Source organism: Zeugodacus cucurbitae, chromosome 2 (assembly GCF_028554725.1).
Source record: "Zeugodacus cucurbitae isolate PBARC_wt_2022May chromosome 2, idZeuCucr1.2, whole genome shotgun sequence".
Classification (NCBI taxonomy): domain Eukaryota; kingdom Metazoa; phylum Arthropoda; class Insecta; order Diptera; family Tephritidae; genus Zeugodacus; species Zeugodacus cucurbitae.
In genome coordinates this window covers 15,832,563-15,849,229 of record NC_071667.1, presented here as the reverse complement: position 1 = coordinate 15,849,229, position 16,667 = coordinate 15,832,563, and the positions used below count along the sequence as shown (strand labels likewise).

The 16,667-nt window shown below is 35.7% G+C and overlaps 2 protein-coding genes across 2 annotated transcripts; both read right to left on the bottom strand.

The window, feature by feature from the left end:
* Window positions 1-1,497: 1,497 nt before the first annotated feature.
* On the bottom strand, window positions 1,498-7,329 carry LOC105219031 (esterase B1). Its single transcript, XM_011194960.3, has 6 exons — window positions 7,008-7,329; window positions 3,431-3,743; window positions 3,213-3,363; window positions 2,581-3,141; window positions 2,271-2,434; window positions 1,498-2,200 (listed from the first exon to the last, which is right to left on the bottom strand). Exons 1-6 carry the CDS (start codon window positions 7,052-7,054, stop codon window positions 1,727-1,729), a joined length of 1,710 nt encoding a protein of 569 aa, XP_011193262.2. The 5' UTR covers window positions 7,055-7,329; the 3' UTR covers window positions 1,498-1,726.
* A 2,197-nt stretch (window positions 7,330-9,526) lies between these two features.
* Window positions 9,527-16,542, bottom strand: LOC105219023 (uncharacterized). Its single transcript, XM_054225455.1, has 11 exons — window positions 16,386-16,542; window positions 16,011-16,281; window positions 15,778-15,928; window positions 14,970-15,703; window positions 14,440-14,889; window positions 12,527-12,591; window positions 11,754-11,831; window positions 11,392-11,674; window positions 11,180-11,330; window positions 10,237-10,991; window positions 9,527-10,168 (listed from the first exon to the last, which is right to left on the bottom strand). The coding sequence occupies exons 1-11, from the start codon at window positions 16,394-16,396 to the stop codon at window positions 9,659-9,661; spliced, it is 3,459 nt and encodes a 1,152-aa protein (XP_054081430.1). The 5' UTR covers window positions 16,397-16,542; the 3' UTR covers window positions 9,527-9,658.
* Between the last annotated feature and the right edge of the window lie 125 nt (window positions 16,543-16,667).

The window sequence follows — 16,667 nt, the reverse complement described above, 5'->3', positions numbered from 1 at the left end:
GCATTCGTGTGGTTGGTTTAATGTCCAATAAAGTAAACTGAGTGCGAAACTTGGTCACAATCGCATTAATTGTTTGCTCACTTGGTCGATTATGTAGACCATAAATCGGACGTAAAGCGCGAAACACATTTCGAACCGAACACTGATTTTGGTAATAAAATTCAATGATTTGCAAGCGTTGCTCGTTAGTAAGTCTATTCATGATGAAATGTCAAAGCATACTGAGCATCTTTCTCTTTGACACCATGTCTGAAATCCCACGTGATCTGTCAAATACTAATGCATGAAAATCCTAACCTCAAAAAAATCACCCGTTATAAAATTTATTTAAATAATTTATTATGAAATTTTACTAATAAAATTAGAGCTATGATTTTCATTCACAGTTGGGAGATTTAAATTGAATAACCGTATTCTGAGTAAATTGTGGCAGAGTGAGTTATATAATGCAGCTTAAGGGGACCCCTCCATTCTCGATTTCAAATTTTGGCGATTTTCAACGGGTTGGTAAATGAACATAAATTATTTTTTAGGGTTGTAACTTTGCATACATTTATTTGACTTAAAAAAGAAGAAAAACAATTTTACATACGTTTTTGTTGTTGTTGTTTTTTGTGATCAAACAAAAGCCAGCGTTTAAAGTTTTTGAGGCGCTCTCGCTGTCGCTTAACGCTTCCATCATAAATCGGCTATATCTACAAGAGTTTTTGAAATTTTCACTTGAAATTTTAACGGAACATATTTCATTCAACAAAATCGATTTTTTTGAAAACGAGAATGGAGGTCCGCTTAAAGTTTCAAATATTCCATAAAAGTTTGAAACAGACAATTTTACAAATGAGTATCGGAGATTAAAAAGTTGTTAAGTTAACTCGTCCAATTTTGTGAGTTTTCTCGAAATCTCCATACAGAACTACTGTGGTCATCCGTATGGATTTGTTATCACGATCAAAGTATTAGTAATCCGATTCTATGCGTTGAGTTGCAGTTATTTTTGCTTCACCAAACCAAGCAGATTATTCATCAATAATTATGTGGATTAAGGTATTTGTATTTGCTATATTTATGTTAGTTATACTTTCAAAACTATTGCACGTTTGAAAGTAATGTAGGGTAGGGTCGCTCATGCATTAAAATTCGAAATAAATGGATTTCTAATATGCAAAGGTACAGACATTTCTTGTTGCAAGAAGTCGTCATAAATCGGTACCACATATCATTGAGCGGCTACCCAAAAGTTATTCGATGAAAAATCAGTTACGTATACGACCTGTAGTCGCTCAAGCACACATCATACAAAACCATTGGTTTATAACATAGTGTATACGAAATTATATATTAACTATAGACAATTTAGGGACAAAGATAACCTAATAAAAGATTAAGCGTTTGCATTTTTCATTCGTTGAATTGCATGTGCATTTATCAAGGTATCATTTATATTTTGTACATATTTTACAAATATTTAAAGCTTTATCGTATGCATATTCATTACTAAAATTCTAAAATTTTATACAAATTATTATATACATATATACACTTATACAAGTATGATGAATTTTCGTCTAATCAAACAACAATTGGATAATCAACAAAATATATAATTGTACTATATAATTTGTATCATATTTCAATAGTTTAAATAAATATTTAATTACAAACAAGTGACTTATTTTGCATTCAAACTGGTGTCTGAATTATATTTAATCAAATACTTTGCTTCACTTCAGTATAACAACTCTGTGTGCTTGTCATACGCGCTCGCCCACAATTTCGCCTTCGGCAACTCTGGCCATTCTATAAATTTCAAATCGTCGCTTATATTTAAAGAATTTAATTTTGGTTCACTCTTTTTCAAGGGCTCCCATGTCAGCGTTGCCATGCCAGGTATCTCTTCGTCATTTGGGTTGCCACTGCGCGCAAATTGTGTCCAAAAACAGATCATACGATTAATCGTCTTATATTCACCACTTTCCTTTGGCATGCGTTGCGAGTAAAGATTTGAAAAAATATACGACAGTTCATCACCGTGCGCCACTCCCTTTAAACCACGCCCCATCCGAAATATACGATAAGGATGCGGTAACGCTTCGGAGTCAAAGTCGAAGCGGTATAGATAAAGCGGCGCACCGGCGGCATGTGATAGGCGTGAAAGTATGAGACGATAGAGCGGAAAGTGCAGGTACGAGTAGGCGATAATCTGTAATATTGTGGATAGATAGAAAATATTAACTGCTAATTACAGGTGTGTTTTGTCTGCTTAAACTTACATTTTTATATTCCTCGACGGTAGGTGTTTTGCCACTCACATGCGCCGTTCGCAATTTTTGCTCAAATTTCTCACTTTCTTCATTATCAGCTACCTCGTAAGGGATAAAGGATTTCAGCGAATAACATTTCTGCTTTTGTGCAGCGCTGGCCAAGAGCTTGGCGGCTAGAAATTGAATACATGAAAATTAGTAAAATACTGTACATATAGGATGATTCATAAAACGTTTTGATCTTGCGCCATTATTCATCAGTTTAAAATATTAGGAACCATTGCCAACTTTTGGATATTCATATGTGAATTAAACTCACCCTGCATGAAGATCAGTCCCTCATCTGACGTATGACCGACCAGCATCGGTATCGCATTGCCCCATGCAGTCTTCATCATTTCTCTTATGGGCTTGACTATCACACATTCAGGCGTTACATACGGCTCCACACAGTAGACAAAGGGCGTCGATATATTATGCGCACGATCATCTGCCGATAGCGTACGACTTTCCAGCGCTATCAGATCTTTCGCTTTACATTTTCGTAAAAATGCAAGCACATGCTTATCGTTATCTACACCCTTATAGCCAGCTAATTTCGCCAAATTGAAAGCGCGATATTTCTGTTCATCTGTCTCCCACAGCGGTAAGGCAGTGCCCGACATTAAAATTACGCGATGAAAGAGTCCTTGTGTCTGTGGAGTTAGCATCATACAGTGTGCGGCGGTAGCGCCAGCGCTTTCACCAAAAACTGTTATGCAGTCAGGATTACCACCGAAACTTGCACAATTATTTTTAACCCATTTTATAGCAAGTACTTGGTCCTTAAGACCAGCGTTGCCAGGAACATTACATTCGGGTGTATCGAGCGTAAGAAAGCCTTTTTAGAAATGATAAAAATTTAATATTATAATTTGAATCTTTTTAATTATATCAAATATATATACTCACCCAACGCACCCAGTCGATATTGTATTGTCACGAGCACAATATCTTTTTGCATGAAATAATCGGGTCCATACCATTCACGTGTAGCCTCGCCAGTGCAGAGTCCACCGCCGTGTATCCAAATCATGACTGGTCGCCGCTTATCGGGTTGTGTCTGCGAGTATTTAATATATTGTTAAAAAGCTATTGAATGTGTCATAAATTATTGTAAATGCACCTACATTATTCGTATACACATTGAGGTAGAGGCAATCTTCGGCGCCTTCCATTGTGCCGGTTATCACATGTGTTTGCACAGCCATGTCTTTGGTGCTTTTGCAATCCCTTACACCCTCCCATGGTATGGGTCGTTGTGGTGCTCTAAAGCGCAGCTCACCTACAGGTGGTTGCGCGTACGGTATGCCCTCGAAGCTATAGTATGGCTCCTCGTAAATAGTTAAGCGTTTAACGCCTTCTACTTTTCCATACTCAGTTTCCACAATTGACGTTTCGTCGGTTGTATGTCGATTTTGTTGGTATTTGTGTTCGTAGGCTCTAAAGATTGAGTGTGAAAAATAACAAAAATAAGAAAGGTGTTAATGAAGAGCTCATTAAGTTTTGATACGTTTACGGTAAAATATAATATCGGTTTCAAATTCTCCATAGGAAACTAATTCTCGATTTATATATAAGAGCATAGTTTATAGAAGATCGTGAAGGGTTAAAACAAAAGCAATGACATATATTTATTCTTAAAACTAGACACACTTCTCTTTAACTTCCTTTATATATATATAGTTTGAACTTAAATCTATCATACACTAAGCCGGGTAGGTTGAGAAAATGTATTGTAAACCGGATTTAATCCGATTAAATTACTTGTAGTATCTTTAAAAGTGGTATGAAACTCATCCATTTAGAATTTATTTATTCATAAACACAAAATAGTTGTATAATCTTGTTGAAAGTGAGACCTCAGCTTATCTCAGTTTCAAGCTCAACTATTAATAACTACCACAATTACGTTAATACTGCAATTGTAATATATTTTCAATAACATAAATAAGTATATGAACTATCAATTACTGATTAGCTTACATAATGTTCGTGACTTTCGACAAGCTTGCTTATATTAAAGCATTTAATACGCGCCCCTACACAAAGTAGTGGGGTCACCTCTAGTTTGATACCAGCTCTCAGATGACAAAGATAAGCAAATTATTTGAGATCAGAGTTGAAATAAGGGCTTGTACGATAGTTAGAATTTCGGGTCTACGTATCTGAAATAGACACGGATTTTTAACCGTCTAAAAATGGTGAGATTGAAATAAATTCTTTCACGAAGAGATTTCAGAAGTCGATTCCAATTAGAGATGTATAAATATAACGAATTGGCCAAGTACTTGGTTAAAAACCATCGAGCCTCTCACCTCAGGGCTATTTGATTTGCTCTCTATTTGGAAGACAGTATAATCACCTATGTTATAAAGTTATATATTATAGATTGCGTTTTTCCTCAGATAACTATCGTACTTTGAACCAAGTAAGGAACATATTTGGAGCTCTTATCTGGCAATACTATACATCTTTGAAAGACATAACCCACAAAACAACGCTATGCATGATTAGTTTGGATATTGCGTTCAACAATATAACGTAAACATGGGGTTAACTATCACCGAAATTTGCGCTATTTTAAAGTTTTCCGTCGTTAAAGGCAAATCCGCTAGAGAAACGTTCAGTGAGATTGGATGGTACTCTATCACTGCGAACTGCGGAGTAATGGTTTCGACGATTCGAAGACCTGTGACGACGAATACCGATCAAATGATGGAAAACATCGAGTTTGACCGACACGTGGCATCTCGTGACATCGCACAGGAGATGGGAGTTAGTCACCAAACTATTTTAAACCATCTGCAGATGGCTGGATACACAAAACAGCTTGATGTTTGGGTGCCGCATGATTTGACACAAAAAAACCTTCTGGACCGAATCAACGCCTGCGATATGCTGCTGAAACGGAACGAACTCGACCCATTTTTGAAGCGGATGGTGACTGGCGACGAAAAATGGATCACATACGACAATGTCAAGCGAAAACGGTCATGGTCGAAGGCCGGCGAATCCGAAGTCCCATACAGTGGCCAAGCCGAGATTGACGGCCAGGAAGGTTTTGCTGTGTGTCTGGTGGGATTGGAAGGGAATCATCCACTATGAGCTGCTTCCTTATGGGCAGACGTTTAATTCTACCATCTACTGCGAACAACTGGACCGCTTGAAGCAGGCGATCGACCAGAAGCGTACAGAATTGGCCAAAAGGAAGAGTGTTGTGTTCCTATCAGGACAACGCCAGACCACACGCTTCGTTGATGACTCGTCAGAAGCTACGTGAGCTCGGATGGGAGGTTTTATCGCATCCACAATATAGCCTGGACATAGCACCAAATGATTACCACCTGTTCCTGTCCTTGGCGAACGCCCTTGGTGGTGTAAAGATGAACTCAAAAGAGGCTTTTGAAAAGTGGCTGTACGAGTTCTTCGCAAATAAGGAGGCGGCCTCTACGATGGGTTATTATGAAGTTGCCGTCTAGATGGAAACAGATTATCGAACGAAACGGCGAATATTTGAGCTAAATCCGATCACTGTAACGCAGTTTAAAAAGCATTGAAAAGGAGCAAAAAAGCGGACGGGATATATTTGAGAATATGTATATGTAGATGTTTAAAATATCTGTAAAAACCTCTTCAGCGATATCTCTCTAAAAACAAATAATATACTACCAAGTAATAACATGATCAAAAAACGTTATGCTGCTTTACTTTTTAAATGAACCCGTTAGCTTTCTTAGCGAACTGAGCGCATGTAGAGTAAGGAATGAATTTGAGCAGGTAGCGCTCTGATAATATACATTGTTGCGCTTTGGAGAGATGCGAATGTGGATATTTGTAATGCTTTTGAAACCTTGTTACCTGAAATCGCTACTCTAATATTTATGAGTAAACGAAAGTGAAATTTCATTGATATGCCAAACATGGTGACATCAAAGCATTGATAGTTCCATGAACAAAAAATCTAAATACATATAAACATATGTATGTGTATATAAATACAAATAGATATGCTTTAGAGACACTAATTTTATTAGTCATCATATTAAAACTTCATGATGTTGTATTTTTTGTAATTTGTCATAAATACTGAAATACTAAAAATCGATTAATTTTCATAATGTACGTAAAAGCGTAAATATACTATTATTTACTATGCTTATTTTCATTGATTGAGTGAACAAGTATATTTGTATGTATGAGAGCTTTAACAAAACCAGTCATTTATTAGTCATCTCAGCTGATTCGGCCAACTAACTGACTGTCTCTTTGGAATGCATAACACACATATACATGCATACAAACTTGTACAAAATATTGTATACATGTGTTTACATACATTCATAAATGTAAGACTGGTTTTCGGTAAACAAAATGTCAAGACACGCGGTCATGTTGCGAAATTGCTAAATGTCAAACAATTAATATCTATTATTCAATGTGTTGTGAATTTTTGGGCGAAAAGCGCTTAACTCAATTTAAGTAGGTGGCCAAAATATTAAATTAAATATTCTAACTAATAAATAGATAATATAATTTTTCTTATACATGTAAAAAAATAAAAATAAAAATATTTTAACAATTATTAAAAAATACTAAAATTTCTTTTTTATAATCCTTTTTTATCTTGCCATAAACATGTATAATTTTTGTTATATTTTGAAAACGATTTCTAAAATTTCAAATTTCATCATACACCGCACTCACTTCAGTCGCCATCGACATTTTTCTATAAATCCAATATTTGATAGCATATCAGTAGCTTGTCTGCCAGACTGTTCAATTTTTTAACTCAAAAAATGCGTTGAATTACTGAAGTTTGTATGTTTCGATATGGACTTTATAACACATACAACTACATATAAATATATGTAAGTTAATCACTAAATAAGCATTTGAAAATATTACACTATTAAAATATCACAATACGAAATTAACGTTAAACAATTATTTAAGATTTCGATATAATTTCGAATTTCCGCAGCACCGCACAACCGGATAGCACAACGCAAACAACAATACTGGAAAAAGTTTAGAGCGTAAAAAACAATTGCAGCTTCAGCTGAGCACTAGCCGCCTGCGTGCATACTATGTATGCACTTAGATAAAGAAATGAAGAAATAGCGCACAGGAAAGGCCAGACAAAAATACAAAAATATATACTGTTCATATCAGTAAAGTGGATGATATCAAGTATCTAAAGAAAACATAAAAAATAAAATCTTAACAAAGCGACTTGATTATGTGAAAAAAATCGAAAAATCAACGCCACTTGGCACGCACTTGAAGCAAATGACGATCAATGAGCGTAGTATATTGGGGAGCGGCGTGCGAGAGCGCCACTATGTTAAAGCAACACTAGCCGATATTGCTCTTTTAGTTGTCACTTTCGACTGCTGTTGTTGTTGTTGTAGATGCTTTTGTTTTCAAATTTCTATACAATATACATACGTCCGGCATAAACAAGCTACTTAGTTGCTGGTGGTATACGCCTGCTGGAAATATCAATTGATGCGAGTATGTATGAAGGAAAAAGCAGCACAAAACAAACAGATGTTTTGACGTTTTGCACACAAACATATGTACATATGAATATGTAAGAAACCGAAATTCGCACGTTGCCCAGCAAACAATAAGGTGGTACTTTTCGTTTGTCGCGAAGGACAAGTGTTCAGTGTGAGTTGTGATATACATATTAGCTTGTTTCTTAAAAACTTAATACTTCCTCGTTCTATATTCTATAGATACTGTGGTTATATACTACTGAGTTTCATTTTTGGAAAGATTTTGAAATTCGTCAAACAAGAGCGACCTCTATAAGATAGATTTTTTTATTATTTTCCACAAAAATACACAATACTTATAATATATTTGCTAATTTCCTTTGTTTACTTCTTTACAATGACACTGGTAGCATACATCTGTCTCGGTATTTACTTTAGATTGATTCATAAATACCCTCATGAACACTTTTTTCCGACTTAGCGCTGCTTGGATATGATATATTATTTTCGGTCAATTTTTTTTTTTCCTTTTTCAGATGTTTTGGAAAGTTATAGCTGAGATATGATATCATCAAGCATATTTATATCGACTTTGGTTAAATATTGGTTTAGTCGTCTCCAACTGAATCTCTAACTGTAAGATCTCTCCATCATGAGTCATGACATATTGATAGTTCTATCGATTTTCAAAAATAATTCATATTTATAAATTTTCGAATATCCATTGAGAGTGCCAAATTGTGATTCATAGAAGAGAGACCGCTAATCGAAAAACTTGCATCGATTAATTTATAAAATTATTTCCTAAGTTTAAGTACCACCCTATTGTATATGCCTCAAATTTCGAGGCATACTATGAACACGCTGTAAGTAAGTAATGAAGGCATTGGCATTGACATTGACTGAAATCAAATATGCCGATAAAAACGACAACATTTGATATTCAATATAAGGAATAGCTCTACTAACAATTTCCTACTTAATTACCTGTATGCAAGTGATTTGTTAGTGTTTGATGATCACATATGAGTTTTTTTGCATTACAAATTACAGTCGTGTACAAATGACACAAAAAATAGTGAATCAGCCTCTTATAAAATCCATCCGTGCTTATGCGCGCATAAGAATAGATTAGTTATTTTTCGTTATTTATGGAAGCAGATGACATCCTCTTAGTCATGCGTAAAATATTCTAATATCGAGTGGGTCATATATATGAACTTGATATTTGAAGTAATTAAATTCACATGTATTTGTAGATAAGAAGAGAACTAAGGAAAGTTAGTCAAGACTAAGTTGAAATTAATTGAAGTAATTAATTCTGTAATGCAAAAATCCAACCCTGAAAGTATATTTTAGGATTATTGCATTTAATGAGAAATTTCCTTCGAAAGTTCTTGAGCGTTTTGAGTATAAAGCTTTAGTGTATATAGCTTTGTGAATCAGTTTTTATATATATTTATTTATACTCAATAAGTAGTTACTTTCCCCACTATAATGATGATATCGAAAAAAGTGACTTATAATTAATTAAAGGTCACTGAGGTTAGAAAAAAATAAGATTAGATCTGTCCTCTGAGATGTTGAGTTTTCGACCCTTACTTGTTAAATCCTCCAAACTTTGAACATGCTAAGCTCTCTGAGAGAATTCCATGGACACAAAATAAAATTTTCTGGTACCCAAACTCGACCTTATATCACATAACATAAACTACGTAAGACTAATATGTTACAATGAATAACTTTATTTATTTACTTTTAACGAAATACTTTCTCTTAAATTTGTTGGTTACAGTAGAAAAGTGTTTATTTAGTACTAAAATTTTTCAGTATTTACAACAATTTCTTCATCATCTAATTAGTAATCAATTTGGCCCCGTTCCCATATGCTTCCTCAGCATCAGATGAAGTTCCGTAAAGCAAACGCTTATCATATAAAGAATCCCATGTTTTCATTTTTGGCGCTTCGGGTATTTGCTTAACTTCCATCGTTTCACTAATATTCAAAGCAAAATCGGGATTTGTTTTCTCTATTGGTAGCCAAATGTTTGGAGCGATATCGGCGCAATTCGGATTACCAAATTTAGCGAAGCTGGTCCATATACTGACCATGCGCTGTATAGTGGCATACTCGGGTGTATTTTCTTCCAGTTTGGTTGATTCCTTCAAATAGAATAGATACGAGAGATCATCACCATGTGCAACACCCTTTACACATTCATCGCCACAGAAACGTAAACGATGATGATTGAAGGTAGGTGAATCAAAATCGAATCGATAAAGGTAAGTATTGGCGGTGGCATGTTTGGTACGCGCAAGCGCGGTGCGGTGCAAACCATGCCAGAATATCTTGTGCGAACATAGCTGTAAATTAAAGAGAAATACTTGATTTTGGTATTTAACAATATTTTTGACTTTATGACATTACTCACATGTAAAAGGTCAAAAGCGGGATCGGGTTTGTCCTGTTTGGTAATCACTTCGTCCTTTTCCTTACCAAAATAGAGATTCAGTATACGTGTGCTCAAATCATGAATTCGATTACTCTCGTAGATATCTTTAAATTCAGCAAGCACTAGTAACTCTGGCTCCTTTTTTACGAGTTCCAAAAAATTTGGAGACTGTTTTACACGTTGATACATCAGTAAACCCTCAAATGACGTGCCGCCCATAAGAAATGGTATGCCATTACCCCAAGCCGATTTCAGCATATACACAGGGTCGGTTGGCAATATACAATGCTCTGACACGTAGGGTTCAACTGTCGGCGCAAATGTTAGCCAGTGAAAAGTACGACTTTCTTCCTCATTAATCAACGAATGATCGACCAATTTTTCTGAATCCAAATTTTGCAAAAACTCCAGTACAGGTTTATCTTTCGGTTCGCCTTTATAGCCGTGATATGCAGCTAGCCGATAGGCCATATCGTTTTGTGGCATGCTAGCCCAATAGCTCAGCGCAGAACCGGACATTATAATCGCCTGCTGAAAGAGGCCGCGGGCCTGATCACTCAGGGCTAAAATGTGCGCACAGGCGGCGCCAGCACTTTCACCAAACACGGTAATATTATTACAATTACCATTGAAGTAATATATGTTTTTCTTGATCCACTTGAGTGCGAGTAGTTGATCCTTGAGCGCAGCGTTGCCAGGTACATCGAGACTACGATCGTTTAAACTAAGGAAACCTGGAAACAAAGAAGTAATATAAAAGGCACCGTATTATTACGGGTATTTTGATTTAAAAGTTCAGGAAATATGAAAAAATTAAGCTAAATCAACTAAATTTAAAGTTATACCAATCTTTAGAGCTTAAGTAGTCTCTCTACGAATGTCGAACTAACCATTAAAATTGACTCCATAATTTAAAACTTACCCAGCGAACAGAGACGATAATTCATCGAAACAACTATAACATCTTCACGCATCAAATAATCGGGTCCGTGATGTTCGCGCGCCGCACGACCTGTCTGAAAACCGCCACCATACAACCAAACCATAACGGGCATTTGTTTTGTAGCATCTAACTGAAGTTTTAAGGCAATAAATATTTATAAAATACCCAATGCAACCATTGCCAGCACTCACATGCTTGGTGAAGACATTCAGATAAAGGCAATCTTCACTGCCTTCGACTTTGCCGGTTTGCCTGTTCTTTTGTACCGGTTTGGGCGGACTTTGTGTCGCATCTAATATGCCGGGCCAACTTCCAGTTGGTTGTGGTGCGCGAAAACGTAATTCACCAACAGGCGGCTTGGCATACGGTATGCCCTCAAAGCTGTAGTATGTTTCGCCATAGACTGTCTGACGCTTAGCGCCCCGTATACGACCCTGCGGTAACTGCAGTTCCACTGTTTCCAAAATACCAGAGCTACAAATGTGGTTTAGGTGGATAATTAAGATATATTATTTTCTTTAATATTTTGTGCAGATCTTTGCTAAAAACTCACTCAGTTGCCATTTTCCGAATGTATGTTCCAAGAATTTTTACCGGAAATTTATGTAGACGTTGTGTAGTCCTGTGAAAGCTAGATAACATATTTTTAATTAGTATTTTTGTAATTTTTATAGTTTTAGTTTGTTTTTCATGTATGTAAAGAATTTCAAAATGCTTTTCTAAATTGAAAATAGAAAAATTTGAAATCTTAGTGTGCAGTTACATGTGAGGTGTGTGTAGAGCAGGAATCTAGTGTCGTTATAGCAACTGCGGTGTACTTTAAGTACTGAACGCCTCAAGCGTTCGCAGAATGCAAGAAGACCTAATCAATAGTTCTTCTTCTAGCACTATCCATCAGCTGCTAAAGTGTGCATTGAAATCTGAGCAAATATGTATGGATGTGCGGTTGTTTGTTTGTTTGTTTACAAAAGCCATGTTAATCTACGATGCACTCTTATCATTTGTACAGGGTGTTATATACAACTGTTTTCCCAATAATATTTTTTATTATTCGCGAGAACAATTATTTAATTGTTTGTATTTACTTTGGTGCTTATCACAATGTCGTAAAATAGTTCTTATTTTATTTTATGAATATATAAATATGGATTAATTTATAATATTTCATATCATATTACAACACATATTACTACTTAAATACTGCACACTGCGCACTGTATTTAAGAATTACACTGCAAAATATAGATATTTAAATGGCACACTCGTTTTATGAAAACTATTTAATTAGTCACATAGCATAGCAAGCACTGTTTATAAGAATCACACCGTAAAAAATCAAGTCTCATAAGTCTGTTGGAATTAGTCCAAAGCATAGCCGCACATAGCATAGTAAAGCGGATGTGTTGTTAGCTTATCTCATCTAAGTCTATGAATACAAATTTATTCAATATATTTTATTATTATTAACATTTTGTTTAAATAAAACCCAATCATAAAATAACACTAAATTGGTGAAAATGACTGAAAAAGACCAAGTTTGATTGTTATCGAACATGCACTAGTTCCAAAGTTTACAAGCAGCATTTCTATTGCATATATGCTCAAAAGTTTACTGAAAGCTCTAATTGAGTGTTCACTAGTAAAATTCGCTCTCAAAAGCTCTACACTCAATTGTGGAAATCACAAATAAATCAATATATTACTCAGAAGACTGCAAAAAGCGTATGTTTGTTGTTTATATTACAATATACTAGCTTTTCATGTTACAGTGGCGGTAGTTAAATAGGTATAGTGCAAATCTAAGTTATTGTCCATACTATTTAATAACTTAATGAAAGAAGTCAGAGTACAATTGAATCACAAAATGGCGATAACCGAAAACATATAAAGAGCCATAACTAACCCATAAATTAAGCTATGAAAGTGAAATTTTGTACAAAGGATCGGTCTAGGAAAGGGCATATTTGCATGTAATTTTTTTTTGGGAAAGTGGGCGTGACCCCGCCCGCTACTAAGTTTTTTGTACATATCTCGTAAAGTACTATATATCAACGATTTCTTCAGGTACTTCCTTAAAAAGTTCAAAAATTGGAGGAAATCGGATTATAACCACACCCACTGCCCATACAAAGGATATGTTGAAAACTACTAATAATGCTTTAAATCAGTAAGCATAAACACCAGAAACCTTAAATATCATAAAGTTGATACAGAAAGGCTGCACTCAAATTGGTAGACACAATTTTAAATGCGAGTGGCTCAACCCACGTATGGGTCAAAAACCATATCTTCGAAACTTCTCGACCAATTTCAATGAAATTCGGTTTATAATATTTTCCCGGCATCTCAATGATATGTTGTGAAAATAGTTCAAATAGGTTCACAACCACGTCCACTTCCCATATACAAAAACTTTGAAGTCGATCTGAATCGTTTACTTTACAATATATAAAGTAAGTACTAGTGAAGATATCAGAACATAAATTTGCACCTAAACTGCATTTATAGTGTGGCGTCGCTAAAAATCGCCGAAATCAGACTATAACATGACCATTATCGAACATGAGGACCTCAGAGCCTCGAATCAATTTTTACCGAAAATATAAAAAAGTCTCTCAGATATTTTGAAGAAATCCGGAGGGGGCATTTTTCTTCTAATAATATGTCTCCGTGCCAAAATGGGTGAAATCGAGTCAAAACTTCCCCTAGCTCTCATATACCTAGTATTAGGGTTTTCAAACTTCCAATTGACTTTATACCATATATTAATAAAATTAAATAAATATATAGCGAGAGTATAAAATATTCGGTTACACCCGAACTTAGCCCTTCCTTACTTGTTTTTGGATGCTTTTAAACATATAAACATTTTTTATTTTGTACAATTTAAACAATACAAGTATCGAGTTCATGTTTGCCACCTTTCATATTAATGTTTTCTAAAATATATTAACTACCCGCTAAGTAGTTTCTTTCTACTCATAAATATATCCATTAGTTTTCACAGTATACTACAATGACAAGTCTTCACTAAATACATTGAAAATTGCTGTCGTAAGCTACTGAGTACACTGAGTTTTCGTTTGTCGCATTCATTTTGTTGTCATCATTCAGTCAACAAACAATTTGAGTAAATGACCTCAAAATATGTTCTCAAATTCTATTAGATTTGCAACGATTAACTAGACTAGTTTAGAGTAATAGTGGGATCAGTCCGTATTCTCGCTCAATATTTAGTATAATTGCTCTCTGTAGGTAAATAACTCATCCAGTGCATTCAACTTATCAGCCTCCGGTAATTCCATCATTTTCAAATCATAGCTGATATTGAAAGCCATATTGGGTTCGGAGTCTTCTAATGGTGTCCAAACAACCGGACTTATTTCATCACAATTGGGATCAGAGTTAGTTGCAAAAGCGGTTAGTAAACTAATTAGTATTCGAATAGTCTTATATTCTGCCGAATCCAAGCTGACCTTCCAAGAGTCATTTGAGAAAAATGTATATGATAAGTCATCAGCATGAGCAACGCCACGTACAACATCGTTGCCACAATATTTTGCGCGATATAAATTAAAATCAGGCGAGTCAAAATCGAAACGATATAAATAAGTGGAGTTGCTAGCATATGTTAAACGCGCCAAAACAGTGCGATGAATGTCGTGTAAAAATATTTTGTAGCCATAGATCTGAAAATTTATTGATAATGCGTGAAAAATGTTTAAAATTTAATAAACATGGTCGTATGGTATGATAGTGTTCAACTTACATCGAGAAATTTGAATACTAAACGATCACTAGGCGTTTTAGCGCCAAAAAACAGTTTCAATAACTTTTCACCCATTTCATGACGCTCTTCCGGTGTGTGCACAGCCTTTGCATCCTCCGGCAAAACACGCTCTGGATCATTTATAAGTGTGCCCATTATCTGCGGAAACATTTTAAGACGCTGATACATAAATAGTCCCTCGAAAGAATTCGCACCAATAATCATCGGTATTCGATTACTCCAAGTACTTTTCAACAGCTCAAATGGAGGTTTTGATAGTACACAATCCTCACTAACATATGGTTCAACGATTGGTCCAAAAGCAAACATGTACGACTTTCTACGTTCCTCTTCGTTAAGCAGCGAATGTTTCACCAATTTCGCCGGTTCTAGTTGTTGTAAAAAACTTAAAACTTCTGCGTCAATATTATCACCATTGTAGCCGTGAAATTTCGCTAATCTATAGGCCATATCAGTTTGTGGCATATTTACCCAGTAACATAGCGCGCTACCCGACATAAGTATGACGCGTTGATAGAGATCTTCTGACTGTGCGCTAAGCGTAATCGCATGAGCGCTACCAGCACCGGCGCTTTCACCAAAAAGTGTTATGTTATTGGGATCACCATTGAAATGACTGATATACTGTTTCACCCATTTGAGCGCGAGAATTTGATCTTTCATAGCAGCATTGCCGGGAATTTGTAATGCTGGATCAGCGAGACTGAGAAATCCTTTGCGTGAGAGTTGTTTATGTAGTTTTGAGCTTTTCTTTTCCGTATAAATTGTTGTAGGAGTATATACTCACCCAAAGAACAAAGACGATAATTGAGCGTAACCAGTACCACTTGCTCACTCATAAAATAATCCGGGGAGTAAACGTTCCTTGTGGCTTCCCCAGTATAGAAACTGCCGCCGTAAATAAAAACCAATACCGGTAGGGGTTGTTCCGACTGCAACTACAAATTGCCGAATACATTACAAATTAAATTATGTACATTTTTATTGCACTATTTAAGAAATGCAAATTGACAAGCCCACCGTTTTTGTATATACATTTAAATATAGGCAATCCTCCGAACCCTCCACACCACCGGTGCGTGAGTTCTTTTGTAATGGTTTGCTAGCGCACTGAGTACAATCCTTGACACCATTCCAAGGCTCGATCGGTTGTGGTGCCTTAAATCGTAACTCCCCTAAAGGCGGTTTCGCATAGGGTATACTTTCAAAACTGTAATAATCGTGTGCGTAAACGGTTCGACATTGTTGGCCTTTGATCACACCCAAAGGCAGTGTAACTTGCGGACTTTCCCTTGTAAAGAAATGTTTAAATGCAATTAACTGTTTTTGTATTAATTAATTAGGTTATACATGCTTAATTGTATGTATATTCAGCCACTCGCGTTTGTAACTTACTTTGAACCCATAAGTGTTTTTTTTAATCTGTGCTATGTAAACAATTATCTTTATTAGCACGTATTTAGTTACTTGCGCGGATCACTGCCCTCCCACCGCAGTAGAATCGACTGACTTCGTCGCTTGTTCAGAAACAACTGAAAATGAGTTCCGATATTAAGTCAGTTGTGCGATTAGATTGTGTAGGTTGTTGCATAATTTCACATAAATAGAAAATAGTTCATAACCACTGGTAAGCGACAAGTATCGTCGATTTCGATCGTACAAATTTTATGCTACACA

What these genes read in the sequence shown, in the direction of transcription:
- LOC105219031 (XM_011194960.3), bottom strand. Translation starts at nt 7,054, where the DNA reads ATGCTATCAAATATTGGATTTATAGAAAAATGTCGATGGCGACTGAA. An exon ending in GGGACTGATCTTCATGCAGG is followed by an intron (nt 2,435 to 2,580) that starts GTGAGTTTAATT and finishes TTCAATTTCTAG; the next exon opens with CCGCCAAGCTCTTGGCCAGC. An exon ending in CCGTCGAGGAATATAAAAAT is followed by an intron (nt 2,201 to 2,270) that starts GTAAGTTTAAGC and finishes ACAATATTACAG; the next exon opens with ATTATCGCCTACTCGTACCT.
- LOC105219023 (XM_054225455.1), bottom strand. An exon ending in TTATCGTCTTTGTTCTTTGG is followed by an intron (nt 15,704 to 15,777) that starts GTGAGTATATAC and finishes TCTCACGCAAAG; the next exon opens with GATTTCTCAGTCTCGCTGAT. An exon ending in TAGTATTCAAATTTCTCGAT is followed by an intron (nt 14,890 to 14,969) that starts GTAAGTTGAACA and finishes ATAAATTTTCAG; the next exon opens with ATCTATGGCTACAAAATATT.